A 14,055-nucleotide genomic window follows, 5' to 3' on the forward strand; every position below is an offset into this window, starting at 1 on the left:
AAAACCAGAACTCTTACTTCCAGGTTTTCAGCGTTTGGGAACCAAGGCGTTTGAGAACCAAGGCACCACTGTACATAGATTGTGTAGACAAGAAAGACAAGAGGAAAGAGACATGCCATTCCAAAGCTGTGCTTGCTTTGGCAATTCAGACCTCTTGAATAAAACTATGAGAAATACCAGTCTGATAAAGCATTTTTATTTACAGTACAATTTTATAAAAAATAATTTCAATAATGTTAGTACAAAATCAATTTACAATATAGTACAGCTGTATCCATTCCAAACAAGAAAATTACAATTATCTGAATGCTAGGTTGGTTTCCAGTATAAATAATATCTTGGACACGGCACTAGCTTTATTAAGGTGTACATATCAGTTGCAACAAAAAACAAAACAAAACAACAAACGTTACTTCAATACTCTTATATGGTACATCTGTAAAATTCACATTGCTAATATAAAATCTACAAATGGGGGATATCCAGAAGACAGCATATTAGCTCTGCAGAAAAAGAGCTCCAGCCATTTGTTTGCATATATTTACTTAAGGAAAGTTATTGAGCCAAAATCTGTCCTTGGATTATCATGAATGACACCTATTTGCTATGAGTGAGAACAGCTTCTGCATAAAGGACTGTTATTCCAATATAATTATTGAATAGGTTTGCAAACTACTTTTGATTATGTTTTAACTTTTGCTTGCTGAAACAACATTTCATCCACACCTCACTTTATTGCTGCATGCTTACAGTACTAACTCGTCATGAGATATATTTAAGAGCACATAGTATGGCTGCCATATGGAGGCCATTTTAAATTGTTCCTCGTGGCAGCTGTTTCTGTGCCCCAGAGAATGAGGTTCCTTGTGGTGAGAAGGCCTCCCACTGACTTAGTAACTACTTGTTCTAGCAGCAGATAATGTCTGCTATCTTCTAACCATCTCTCAGTGCTACTCATCCACTTACCCTCCCTCTGGCACAACTTTTTTCCTTCTTGGACTCAGAACAACAGAGGAGAGTGGGAAAATATTAGAGTGATGTAGTTGTAGTTGCTACAGTCACTTGGAGGCTTTTTGCCATGCTGAGCCTTATCCAAGGGTTCCCGTGTGGACTAGGCTGAAGTGGCACCTCATGAATTAAGCATTCCCACCCCCACCCCCATATCACTGCTTGTCTATTGAGTTATAAAGCAACTTCCCTGTGGAAGCTCTTTTGTATGACCAGTTCCTTAAACATTCAGGCTTCCTAGATTTTCTGCATTTGATGTCTTTACATGGACTTTTGAAGGGCATCTGTTCAGGGCCCAAAAACATACTGAGCTCCTCCATGAGGCAGAAGCTCTGTAACCCCCCACCCAACTAAGTTGCCACGAATGTTACAAGCCTCTTCTCCAGCTTGTCTTGTTATCTCTTTGCCGCTGAGGACTCTGTTCCAAATATTAAAGCCAGTTATTTTCCCAGAGAAAGCTAAAGATTCATCGAGACTGCCTCCATCACAGCAGCGATTCTTTTCTTGGCCAATCTTCAAAACCCCACCATCTGGAATGATGTGGTTCTCAGCAATTTCTGTGGAGGCAGCCACCACCTTCCCGTTTACCCACAGTGAAATACTTCCATTAACTGTGCTCCAAATGCCACAAAGGTGAATCCACCGTCCAGAAGAGACGACATGTTGGGCGATGACCTTGTTGTTGTCATTGCTTACAGCAAGAACAGCTGAATCATTGCTCAGATACAACTGAATTTCATGGGGATTTATCTTTGTTCCATAGGAGAATACAATAGTTTTGTCTAGAATTTCCGTCACTTTAACCCATGTGCAGACAGTGAAGGAGTAGAGCACCATTGTGGAAGTTGGGTGAACACTCACATATATCTTTTTGGAGCGCATTGGGAATAAAAGGGCCATCTCACAACCTGCAAAAATAACGGAATGATGTTATCATCAACCAGTTAAGTTACAACCAAAGTAATTATAAGAGTGCCATTCCTTAGGGAACCAAAATGGCACCATCCATACATCTCCATATCTACGACCTTGAATGACCTGGAATGCAACCCCAATGCAAACTGGGGGTTGCTTGTATGAAGTTTTTTTTAAAAAAGGACATATATTCCACCACTGAATTTGGGGGATTTTAAAAATGGATTTTCACCAAAATTCCAGTTTGAAAGTTTTAGTTTTCCAAAACTAAGGTTCTTCTGAAAGCCCACAATAGAAGGAAGCAAGATTTTAGGACAGTCAGTGGAAGATGGAAAAGATTTATTGCAGTTGTGGATTGTGTTCTTGACATTTTGATCAGTGCATCTTTTTTTAAACGAGTGTCCATAAAACCTTTATAGGATCAGCACATCATTAGATGCTTTGTTTAGGGCACTTTTATTGTATGTTATTTCCTGTTTGGGATTACTTGCATTACACCAAATAAACAGTAGTATTACACAGAAAGAGTGTAATACCTCAAAAACCATGTAGAAATGGCACCTTGCAAACATCACCTTGCAATGTTGAAAGTAGTCCTCAAGAACTGCATGTTATTTGATGGGATAGAAGTGACCAAAGAACAAATTCAAAACAAAATGAGGGCTATTCTGGCCCCAACTATTCAAGCACTGATGGCCAAACTTGGCCCTCCAGCTGTTTTTGGACTACAACTCCCATCATCCCTAGCTAACAGGACCAGTGGCCAGGAATGATGGGAATTGTAGTCCCCAAAAGCTGGAGGGCCAAGTTTGGCCATCAGTGTATTATGGGACTGGTGGTGGTCAATCATAGAAGTGCTCTAATAAAGAGATCACAGGATTTTTTTGGAGGGGACATATTATTGTATGAGCAATGAACTATGTATGAGCAATGGACATTTGTATGTCAAGTTCCTAGAGCTAAAATGCATCTTGAAATCACAGCTGTAATAACTGGGGCAGTCACGTGCTTTTGGCTTTGAGTGTGTTAACAACCTTTTGACCACTGAGAAGTGGGGCATTAGGACATGATTCTGTGGGGACTCTTCTTCACAGAGAACAGAGCTGTGTGAAGAGACATGGCTTTTTAATTAGCAGGATTTCTGGCTTTATTATCAAGGGGTAGCCAAAATTAAAACCAGCTTCATAAGACACCAGCAACAGTGTGATCAGAAAAACCCCTTAAGAGTCAACCTGGCAGGAATCCACGATACACAAGAAATCAAAACCAGTTGTTGAAAACTCTTTTAGAAAAGATTTCCAGAGGGATCTGTGGGGTATTTCAAAAATACACTCTTCTTGTTCTTAATCATATTACGACTTTCCTTCCTCCTCCTATCAAAACATATGGAACGAAATTCTGTCTGTAGTCAGTCTGTTGTGAATTAAGAGCAGGTCCTGTGAATTCGGCTGAGTTATTCTGGACTTCACACTGACTTCATCAGTTGGGCAAAAATGCAGAAAGGAATCCAGCCAAAGTTAAGAGTTTTTATGTCCCGTTAATTTCTATGGGCTTGAAGCCAGGACTGCACATTGCAGCTGACATGCGGCTGCTGTAGAAAACAGAAATCCCGAATCTCCCCCTCCTCCTCCTTTCTCCTCTATAATGTCTAATAATGTGAAACATGTGTGACATCATTGCATTGTGAGTTCCCCCACCTCTCAAGCAGCAGCCAATGAAGTGGAGTGGGAGGAACTTTGCAAGGTGATGTTGCGTCATATATTTTGCATTACCAAATGTTACAAAGGAGAAGGGAAGGGGGAGATACAGGATCGCCCTTAAAAAAGCAGGCACACATCAGCCACGCCATTTAGTTCCGGCGTAACTTTCCCATTGAAGTCCACAAGCGTTAAATGTTCTTACCTTTGGTTGGATCATACCTGTATGATTGTTACTCTTAAGTATAGTGAAAATGAGTGGTTTCACCTTTATTTCACAGCTGCAAAGGTTTGCAAAAGAAATGTTAGTCCGATGCCCCCATCTTTAAGCAACTCAGAATGTTGATCCAGGGAAAAGTGAGCTGTTAATATCCATTTGTTAGCTCACCTGTTAAAATAATCAAAGGGCCAGTAAGAATTTCTTAGAGGTCCTTGGGAATTGCTCTGTTCAAAGCAGAAACTGGTGCATGCAAAAATGCATTTTAACCACTATATTTTAATTTGGCCTTATATTTTGAAAGTCAGTGTGCACCAGTCTGTGCTACAGGGTACTTTCCCTGCACCCCACCCCTCCACCAAAATGCGCTCTCTCTCTCTCTCTCTCTCTCTCTCTCTCATAAATTAAAAAACAAACAAACACTTTTTCCTTATAGTCTTTTGTTTCTTGAATTTAAGAAGTTGACTGTAGTTCTTGCAAACTTTCTCTTGAATGTGCAGGAGTCCATTCTCAGACTGCTGCTTTCTATCAATGAGTATAAAAGGAATATCTGTGCAGTGAGATTTTACCTATTTCGACTAATGAATGCACAACCACATGGTATGGGTTTATTCAGCCATCTGTTTGCTTTTCGGTCCCACTGTAGTCAAATAAAACAAAAGAAACTTTTATGTTTCAGTTTCACAGGCAACTGATGCTTTGGAGGCCAGTGATTGGCACTGCCAACCAAAATCTGCAGTTGGCATCATTTACCCCACAGAGCTGCAGGCACCCTTGAACTGTGGTAAATGCTGGTTTTGTGTGGCTAGTTCTAAATGCAGGAGCCATCCTCTCTATATTAACTTAGTATTATAAGTTTCTTGATTTTTCCTTTAGTGGAATATTTCCTTGATTACTTCAGGAATTGATATTCATCTAGGTATTGCCTTAAAAATCCTCGTTGGGTTGTAAATAGGAGCAGAGAAGGATAAGTTCAAAAACTATTTCATGAAAATGGTTATTCTATTCATCGTAACATGAGTCACGACATGCATAATGGTGACTTCTGCCGGAGCACTTGAATGGTGCTGGTATTTCAAAGAAAAGTTGCAGGGGAATTTTTGTGATGGATCGCTATGCAGTTGGGCTGCACAGGGTGAAAGCTATTCTGCCTTCCCGAACCCCTATGGAGAATCTGTTTATGCCCTGAAGCATGAGAATTGATGAATAGTGTGTTGACATAATCAGTGAGCTCACAGGGTCAAGTTTTGTTCATAAATAGCCTCTGAGGAATGCTGCGAAGGAGGCAGCAGGTAGGTTGCTGGGAAGAGGAAGGAAAAGAAGGGACCGAAATGGAATAGAATAAGAGGGTTTTTTTGTGGATTATTGTTCTTATTCTTGCAAACACGAGGGGAAGTCTGTAGCTGGAAGCCAGGAGTCAAGAAGACATTAAGGCCTTGGAAATGTGAAAGCTGTAGACCAGTACAGTGGTACCTCGGGTTAAGTACTTAATTCGTTCCGGAGGTCCGTTCTTAACCTGAAACTGTTCTTAACCTGAAGCACCACTTTAGTTAATGGGGCCTCCTGCTGCTGCCGTGCTGACGGAGATCGATTTCTGTTCTTATCCTGAAGCAAAGTTCTTAACCTGAAGCACTATTTCTGGGTTAGAGGAGTGTGTAACTTGAAGCGTATGTAACCCAAGGTACCACTGTCAGGAGTCTTTCTGTTGGTCAAATATAGGAAACGATGTTGCCTTTGGCACCATCCAGTATTATGCTAGCTATAGTCTCCTTGTTAGGTATCCTGTAAATGGGTTTTATGCTGTGTGTTCATGTTCTTTGGCTGCCATATTGTACAATCTGGGCATCTGCTAAACACAGTCTGCTCCCACACAATATGCCTTCATCTCAGGCTTCACAACAATGCTTCCCCTTGTATAATCAAAGCATGGATTGGCGCTATTTAACAAGAGTTGCTTAAACACAGTTGTTTGGGAACGGATGTGAAACTTATTAACTAACAATAGTTTAACTTACCAAATGGCAACAAGCGCTGTGTGGTCCTTTTCTGGGCTTCTTTCAGTTCAGCTTTGGTTTCCTGCAGTTCTTGCCATAGTGAATTCAGGATGGAACCGCCCCCACTTGCCATGTCTCTGGATTGGTCTCTCTGCAGAAAGCCCCTCTGCTGCGCATCCACCTCGGCTCCCCTCTGCCAAGTGTGCTCAATGTGACCCAGCCTGCTGGACATGTTTTGGCTCAGCTGCAGAATCTCTTTGAGGATCTTCCCTTCCGCAGATACATGAGGCACCCCGGGAAAGTCCTCCGTTTGCCTGCTGCTTTTTGCCAGCATCTGGCCCATTTGGCTCACGATTTGGGAGGCAGCTTTCTCTGTGGAAGTGGTGCACGTGCCAGCCAAGGTCTGCACTAACTGGAGCATCTCCCCTCTCACCGCTTCCAGCTCCACCTTAAGGATTTCATCGAGGGAGTGGAGCAGCATATTCTCTTTCATCTGGGAGTTCTCAAGCATGATGAAGAGTTTGTCCCATTCTGTGTGTTCTCGCTGGCAGTCGCACGAAATACCTAGAGCAGAATAAACACAGCGGCTGTTAAATCTATGTTTCTGTGCTGTGGGTTATTTTTTCCCTTGAGCAAAGTTGTCTTTGAAATAAGTCTTTTGGAGCACACTGTTTTGGGTGTGCTTCAAAACGTCCCACTGCTTTCTTCCCCCAGAAGACAAGGGTATGACTTGTTCAAATAGTGCTGGTGGTGTTATGTGGCCAACCTTAGCATTGTAAAAGGGAACTAGAGAAAAGAACACAGGCGTCTGCCTTCTTTTACCTATAAAGGTCTTGTAATCACCATGCTTCTTCTTCTTCTTCTTTTTTTTTTTTGTTAGCTGGCTACAGCTTTTACAACAGTGAAAGCATAAGAAACATGAACTCTGAATGTTCTTTCCTTCGATGGCTACAGAAACAGCTAGCTTGCAAGACTGAGACGAAATAGGCAAAAGAACTACTTACTTTCTTCCGTTGCAGGAATTACACTTTCAACTTCATTGTCAAAATTGAAGAAAAAAAGGTCATCGTACTCATCCTGGGTCTGACTAGATGAGGGAGACCAGAGAGCAAAAAACAGGATCACAAAGGAAAGCATTTCTTTCAGTTAGGATTCCCCAGCTGTTTCCTTGAAAGTCTCAGCGTGCTCCTGAATGAAAAAGTCTCTAATAAGAAACCGAGCAGAGATGATTCTAAGAGAGGGAGTTGCAGAAAGCCCTTAAATAATACTCTGAGAGTGCCTGAACCTGAATGAATGAGTAATGCTAGTGCTAGTGCTGTAATCGGAGTGCTTCTGGTTATTATTAATTTTTTTTTTTTTTGGATGGGAGTTGTGGGGAGGAGAAGGGGGGTGGGAGGTTGCACAATCCTGAACCTTAAAAGTTTGAAATGTGGCTGGATTACCTAGCAGTGTAAAGGGAGAAATCATGGGGAAAACTCCTATTATGAATTGCAAGGCTCCTTGGAGACTAGTTTTTCTTGAAAAAATATTCTGAAGCATGAAAAGCCAAGAAAACAATTAAATTGTGAATTTGCTGAAATGAAGAGAGACTGGAATTTCAAGCTATGGTTCGAAAACATTTTAGAGGACATTCCAAGTTACAATCCTTTTAAAAAAGAAGATTTTGCATAACTTTGAAGTTTCTCAAATTGAAGTGTACTGGGTTGTTGTTTTTTTTAATGCAGTAATTTAAATAGATCTTAATAATAATAATAATCAGTGATACATTGGGTTGGACTAAGACCCCTTTTTCTATATGAAATTGCAGCTGCTCACTTGTATAGAAGATAATAATAATAATAATAATAATAATAATACTTACACCCCACCTAACTGACTGGGTTTTCCCAGCAATGATCACCAGTTGAACATATTCTACATCCCCCTAAGAATGGCAATCAACTGTCCATCATAGGATCATGAAATCATAGAATTCTAGAGTTGGAAAGGATCCTGACGACCATCTCATCCAACCCCCTGCAATGCAAGAATATGCTGCTATTCTATACAGGGATCAAATCTTCAACCTTGGTGTTATCAGCCCATGTTCTAACCAACTGAGCTATCTAGGCTCCCAAATCATGGATAAATTGGGAACTAGGATGGGCTGCTGCTAACAAAGTGCCAGGCGCTGGATTTATTCCTCTCCTCACCACCCTTGCCAGCAGCATTCATTTCTGCATGCTGATCTTCCTTGAGAAGACTTGCTCAAGGAAGCCTTGACATCTACCCACAGAGATGCCTTGCTGGATCTAGACAGTAGTCTGCAGGTGGCTTTAGATTATAACCCTGATTTTGCTGACACTCAGAACAACCCTGCAAGATGGATCACAGGGCTTCCTAGTTTGCAGACGGAATGCTTAGGCTCTAAGATGTCCCTTGTTCAACCCTCAATCTATGTACCTGGTTAAGCTGGAATTTGGGGAACAGAAATTCAAAATGTATGATCAAAGTGAACATTCAATCCACTATACTAGAACTATTCAAGGAGGGGTGCCTTCTCTAGAGACTGAAACTGTCTGTGACAGCTTCCAATTTATAATTAGTCACCTGTATGATATATTAGTCTACTGAACTTTAAAAGAACCCATGTCCATTCTGTGAGAATCAGGATATCCCTGCTAGAAAGCAGTGGCAGACTTTGGGGCTCTCAAATTTCATAAGCGCCCTGCACGGCACTATAATTTGGCACCCCTGCAACCTCTTGAGCTCCATTCTAGAGCGTTGTTTTAGCTGCCCCTGCAGTGTGACACCCAGTGTGACCGGTTGCACTACCCTAAAGCCACTTCTGCAAAAAGGTGCACAGTCTCAGATGTGGGCGTACTTATGGAAAGACTTAAGTGGGAATTAATGACCCATTGTCCTTAATGACTCATACCACTGAGGCTGGAGAACTAGATGTGAGAGGAGTTGTGTGGTTTACGCACATGCAAAATACAGACCCAAGCTGCCACCCGCCCTCTCTCAGTAATGTTCAATAAAATAAAATATGCAAAACGATACTACTGTGCTGAAGATTTTCCTGCCCCTGCAGGCGCAACCACCAATGAAGAAGAGGCGAGGGGGGGAGCTTGCAGTATAGTGATGACAAGTTACGAGTTTAGTAGACATTACTGGAAGGCAGAGAGAGGATCAGAAGATACGAGGCTGCTGTTTTTGAGTCGTTGCATGGCTTCTAGCCTGCGTAGCTTTGGCTCAGCGTACATTATTACAGGCCCATGTAAATACAGCCATTCCCCAACTATGCAGAGCTGTGCCATTTAACTAACATACGAATTGGCCTCCAGATCTGCCAGTCAGGGTTTTCAAATGTGGAAATGTTCATTGATTTCCTGCTACTTTGTTCTTTATGAATATGTTCTTTATGGCATAAAGAATATGTTCTTTATGGCTGTGGTTTCGGTGTATCTGTAAGCTGCGTTTGTGGAATAGGGGAATACAATTTAAGTAGCATATTGATCAGTTGGATCATGTGCAGAGGAGAGCAACCCAGATGACCAAGGGTCTGGAAACCGAGCCTTATGAAGAACGGTTGAGGGAGTTGGGTATGTTTAGCCTGGAGGAGAGGGGACTGAGAGCAGATATAATAGCTATCTCCAAGTGTCTAAAGGGCTGTCACATGGAAGATGGAGCAAGCTGGTTTTCTCCTACTCCAGAGTCTAGGACCTGAACCAATGGCTTCAAGTTACAATAAATGAGATTCCGACTAAACATCAGGAAGATCTTCCTGACAGCAAGAGCTGTTCGACAGTGGAACAGACTGCCACGAGAGGTGGTGGACTTTCCTTCATTGGAGGTTTTTAAGCAGAGGTTGGATGGCCGTCAGTCATGGATGATCTAGTTGAGATTCCTGCATTGCAGGGGGTTGGACTGGATGACCCTCAGTTTCCCTTCCCACTCTACAACTCTGTAATCATCATCACAGGATAGATGCTTCCTACTGAGTGGGAATGTTTTGTTCTCTAGTAAAAATACATGGGTTATAACCGTTAGCTCTACTCGGAACAGACCCATTGAAATGAATGGACTTAAGTTAGTGATGTCCAGTATTTTCAGTGGGCTTGCACCGATTAAAAACAACACTGGATATGAATCCATGAGTGAAATATATATGCTCCTTGTTTCACTTTTGAATTGTGCAAAGAGAAGAGGAACATAATGCAAAGTTCTGAGAGAGATAGAAATCTAAAGTGAGAAGCTGCCTCAAAGTACTCTCGTTCACCTGTTAGAAGAGCCATAGGATTAAAGGGTAGCTTGTTGTTGTTGTTTAGTTGTTTAGTCGTGTCTAACTCTTCGTGACCCCATGGACCAGAGCACGCCAGGCACTCCTGTCTTCCACTGCCTCCCGCAGTTTGGTCAAACTCATGCTGGTAGCTTCGAGAAGGGTAACTAGGGGCTCTCAATCGCAGGAAAGAGCCTCCACGTTTACAGCATGGTCTCCCTTCAGACCTTCGCTCAACACATGGAGATCGGAGAGCGGGATGCAGAACTGGGCAGTCGTGTGCAGTGTTGGGCGTGGAGCCATCAGCACAACTCTTTAATTATCTGGCGTCCCTTCACATGGATAACATATGAAACAGGCTCCAAAAGACCTAGCAGTTCCCTGTAGGTATCTAGCCATTTCTGTTACAAAACTGAGTTCTTTCCAACTGTGGCCTCATGTTTTCATAATTCATGAACATGATATGGGCGACTGCTTTGCCAGAACCTTTATCAATGTCGATCATCTATGCTGTGACTGATAAACATCTTGCCAGAATACACAGTAGTGGTAGTATGTCGGGTCAACAACAGGGCATGATTTGGTCATCTGAAAGTACTTTGTACATAGCAGCATCAAGAGAAAGCTTCCAAAAGATGGGCTAGGGGAGCAAGAGAGGCTTCCTTTTAATGTTCATAATTCATGCCAAACAGTTCCCCCCCTGGAAGAATCCATTGGCCAACTTTTCCCTCACACCTTTTAATTCACAAGGACTCAACTGCATTCCAAGGTTTACATCTGAAGGCACCTCTGGATTTAAGAATGAACATCTGCTCACATCCTTTTTCAAAAAAGAAGAAGTCAATTTGGAAATCCCAGGTTCATGCTCCCTTCTTTTCTATTAGTAGTAAGTATGAAATATATCATTAGCTCCAAATCACTATGGAGGCTTAACAAACATGGGTGAGTAATGATGATGTCAGGCTTTTTATCCCAGAGAGGCCCTCTGGAATTATTCTAGTATTGTGAAGAAAAATTAGATACCTAATTTGGATAGTTAAAACAGGAGTGGACTGGTTCATGGAGGCCTGATAAGTTAAGGCATAGGGCTCTTTCATTAAAACACAAAACCCAGTAGGAGTGTTGGTTCTCACTGGGAGCTTACTTAATGGGAGGCATCCTTCATCTGGTCCAGTCACTGCGTTGGCAATAGTGACTGACTTGCTGTGAAGCGGAAAAAAGTTGTGCGATAGCCATCAGGCCTATGAGGAAATCCTTCCTGATCTGCTGCTGACTCAGACATTCCTAGACTTAAAAGACTGATGATGCTGTTCGTTTCCCCATGGGGGCATGGATCCAAAGTGGAAGAGGACAAGGGTGAGAAGTTACTCGTCATGCAGTGCAAGTTTCTTCAGAATGATGCAGTGTGCACAATTTTGTTTGTAACAGATGATTGATGTAGGGTGTACGCGAAATATCTAAAGCAGGCATTTGAATCATAGTTAGGAACATAAGAAAAAGCCCGGTTGAAACACACCAAAGTCTGGTCCAGCATCCTGTTTCTAATGGTGGCCACCAGCTAGAGTTTTCCAGGAATCTAGCAAGCAAAGCATGAAGGCAATCTCCTTCCTCCACTATTTGGCACCTGACAACTGGCATTCATGGCTATCTTGGCTGTGAGTTCTGGGAGATCTGCTCCCTGCTTTTCTGGCCTTTTCCTTCTTGGCCATGGAGGGTGTGGCCCTGATTGACTCCAACTACACAAGCCAAGGCTGTTGAAGAGGCCAGATATCATCTTTGTTTTCTCTTAGTGGAGACCCAGGTCATCAAACCTGAGCTTCCACAGCTCAGAGGTAATACCACCATGAACTGGTATTGGCAGGATTGGCAGCAACAGCAGCAAATATGTTCTACACTTATGACAGTGTATTATTCTCTTGCTAACTATGTTGTTTTAAATGTGCATTTCATATTTGATTTCCTTTAGTAACATGTTCTTTTTAAATGTTTAAGATAATTTGGTTAACTTTGCTGCATTAAATATGCATTCCATAGTTGACCTTTGTAATGTTTAGTTTTGAAATCTTTAAGGTAGTACTTTGTTGTTGTTGTTGTTTAGTCGTTCAGTCGTGTCCGACTCTTCGTGACCCCATGGACCAGAGCACGCCAGGCACTTCTGTCTTCCACTACCACCCGCAGTTTGGTCAGATTCATGTTTGTAGCTTCGAGAACACTGTCTAACCATCTCGTCCTCTGTCGTCCTCTTCTCCTTGTGCCCTCCATCTTTCCCAACATCAGGGTCTTTTCCAGTGAGTCTTCTCTTCTCATGAGGTGGCCAAAGTATTGGAGCCTCAGCTTCACGATCTGTCCTTCCAGTGAGCACTCAGGGCTGATTTCCTTAAGAATGGATGCGTTTGATCTTCTTGCAGTCCATGGGACTCTCAAGAGTCTCCTCCAGCACCATAATTCAAAAGCGTCAATTCTTCGGCGATCAGCCTTTTTTATGGTCCAGCTCTCACTTCCATACATCACTACTGGGAAAACCATAGCTTTTACTATACGGACCTTTGTTGGCAAGAGGTAATACTTTAGTTTCCTGTTAATTGTGTTGGTTTGAATGTATACTTTATATTTTACTTTCTTCATTAATGTTTTACTCTGGATTGTTTTATTTGATGCTTTAATGTAGGTTGTTAACCGCTTTGAGATTTTTCTTTTTTAAAAAATAAATCAGTAAATGAATGAAAACAACAATGACAACAACAACTGCCTCTGAATGTGGAGGTACTACTTAGATACCCTTCTCAATGTGTTATATTTAATTCTAATCATCTGGTGAATGAGCTGTGTTAGGTTCTTAGGAACAGATACCATCTTGAAGAAACACATTCTTGAGTTGCTGGTCACCATTGACCCCAAAATGAACATAGGGTGTAATTCACCATTATGCTATTATGATTGGTCTGTCAGTGCAAGCATTTCTGGTTGTCAGATGAAATGATCTTCTGCCTCCTCCAAGAGCTTCATGACCCCCAAGAGCTAATATGGGAGAGAAGCTGGGGGGGGCATTGTGCTAGTGGGACTTGATATGCTGGCTCCTGCTGGTGCAACTGTTTCAGGGATGCCCAAACATTTTTCAAAGAGAACCAGATTTGATGAAGTGAACATGTGTGAGTTGTTGAGCTTCTTTTAGGATTGAAGTTGTTCAGCTTTTTTTTTTATTTTTCACCCCGAAACAGACTTTGGACATGCCTGGTTTAGTTGAATCTGTCCCGTGGAATCCATGTCCCTTTGCTAATAGGGCTAGAAAAAGTGGGGAGGGGGGGCGGTACTCTGCTAATGCACCCCATCAGTGCAGGATTTCTGCTTGTGCAAATAGACTTTTTCCCTTCTCTTCCCCCTGCACGTCTCCTTGCCCTCCCAAAATCTGCTCCAGAGGGTTGAGGGAGCCCCTAGAATAGATTTAAGAGAGGGAGAAGAGAGGGGAAATATTTTGTTATGCAAGCAGAAATCCCTGCATTAGCACCACATTGGTTGCCTTAGCACTACATTGAATTCTACCCTATGATTCTAAACTTATGCCAGCAACGTATGTCGCTGTGTTTCATGCACAAAAAGCTGCTTAAGATAAGAACAAGACACATGATGAGGGACAAATCTGCCACTTGTAACTGCCTGCTGGGGTGCTGCTGTTATTTAAACTTATTTTTAGGAAGGCGCTGCAGCTTGCCATTACCAGTGGCAGGCTTGAAGAACACATCATTCCCCATTGAGATATTGTGGTTTAGTATCTGTTTAATGAGAAATTGAAGTGTCTGCCATGGGTCCCAGGCACAGAGCCTCATGGTGCAATTCTTTGCATGCTTACTCAGAAGTCCCGTTGAGTTTGGTGAGGCTTACACCCAAATAAGTGGGTATAGGATTGCAGCCTCAGTGAAGCAGGGGTTTCATTCAAAACCCAAAGCAGGCTTCTTGACCTGTTCC

At 42.2% G+C, this 14,055-nt stretch overlaps 2 protein-coding genes across 5 annotated transcripts in view; one reads left to right on the forward strand and one right to left on the reverse strand.

The window, feature by feature from the left end:
• The window catches only part of VEPH1 (ventricular zone expressed PH domain containing 1), a 124,229-nt gene that overhangs the window by 39,795 nt on the left and 70,379 nt on the right, over positions 1-14,055 (forward strand). The window lies entirely within an intron of this gene.
• Positions 181-7,145, reverse strand: PTX3 (pentraxin 3). Its single transcript, XM_083442865.1, has 3 exons — positions 6,836-7,145; positions 5,853-6,395; positions 181-1,916 (listed from the first exon to the last, which is right to left on the reverse strand). Exons 1-3 carry the CDS (start codon positions 6,966-6,968, stop codon positions 1,297-1,299), a joined length of 1,296 nt encoding a protein of 431 aa, XP_083298991.1. The 5' UTR covers positions 6,969-7,145; the 3' UTR covers positions 181-1,296.

The sequence above is a fragment of the Podarcis tiliguerta genome (genome assembly GCF_965153285.1).
Source record: "Podarcis tiliguerta genome assembly, chromosome: 5".
Classification (NCBI taxonomy): Eukaryota; Metazoa; Chordata; class Lepidosauria; order Squamata; family Lacertidae; genus Podarcis; species Podarcis tiliguerta.

Excerpts from the sequence above, each read along its gene's own strand:
- PTX3 (XM_083442865.1), bottom strand. The coding sequence starts at position 6,968 with ATGCTTTCCTTTGTGATCCTGTTTTTTGCTCTCTGGTCTCCCTCATCT. Across the intron at positions 6,396-6,835 it reads AATTCCTGCAACGGAAGAAA|GTATTTCGTGCGACTGCCAG; the intron begins GTAAGTAGTTCT and ends ATTCTGCTCTAG. Across the intron at positions 1,917-5,852 it reads ACAGCGCTTGTTGCCATTTG|GTTGTGAGATGGCCCTTTTA; the intron begins GTAAGTTAAACT and ends TTATTTTTGCAG.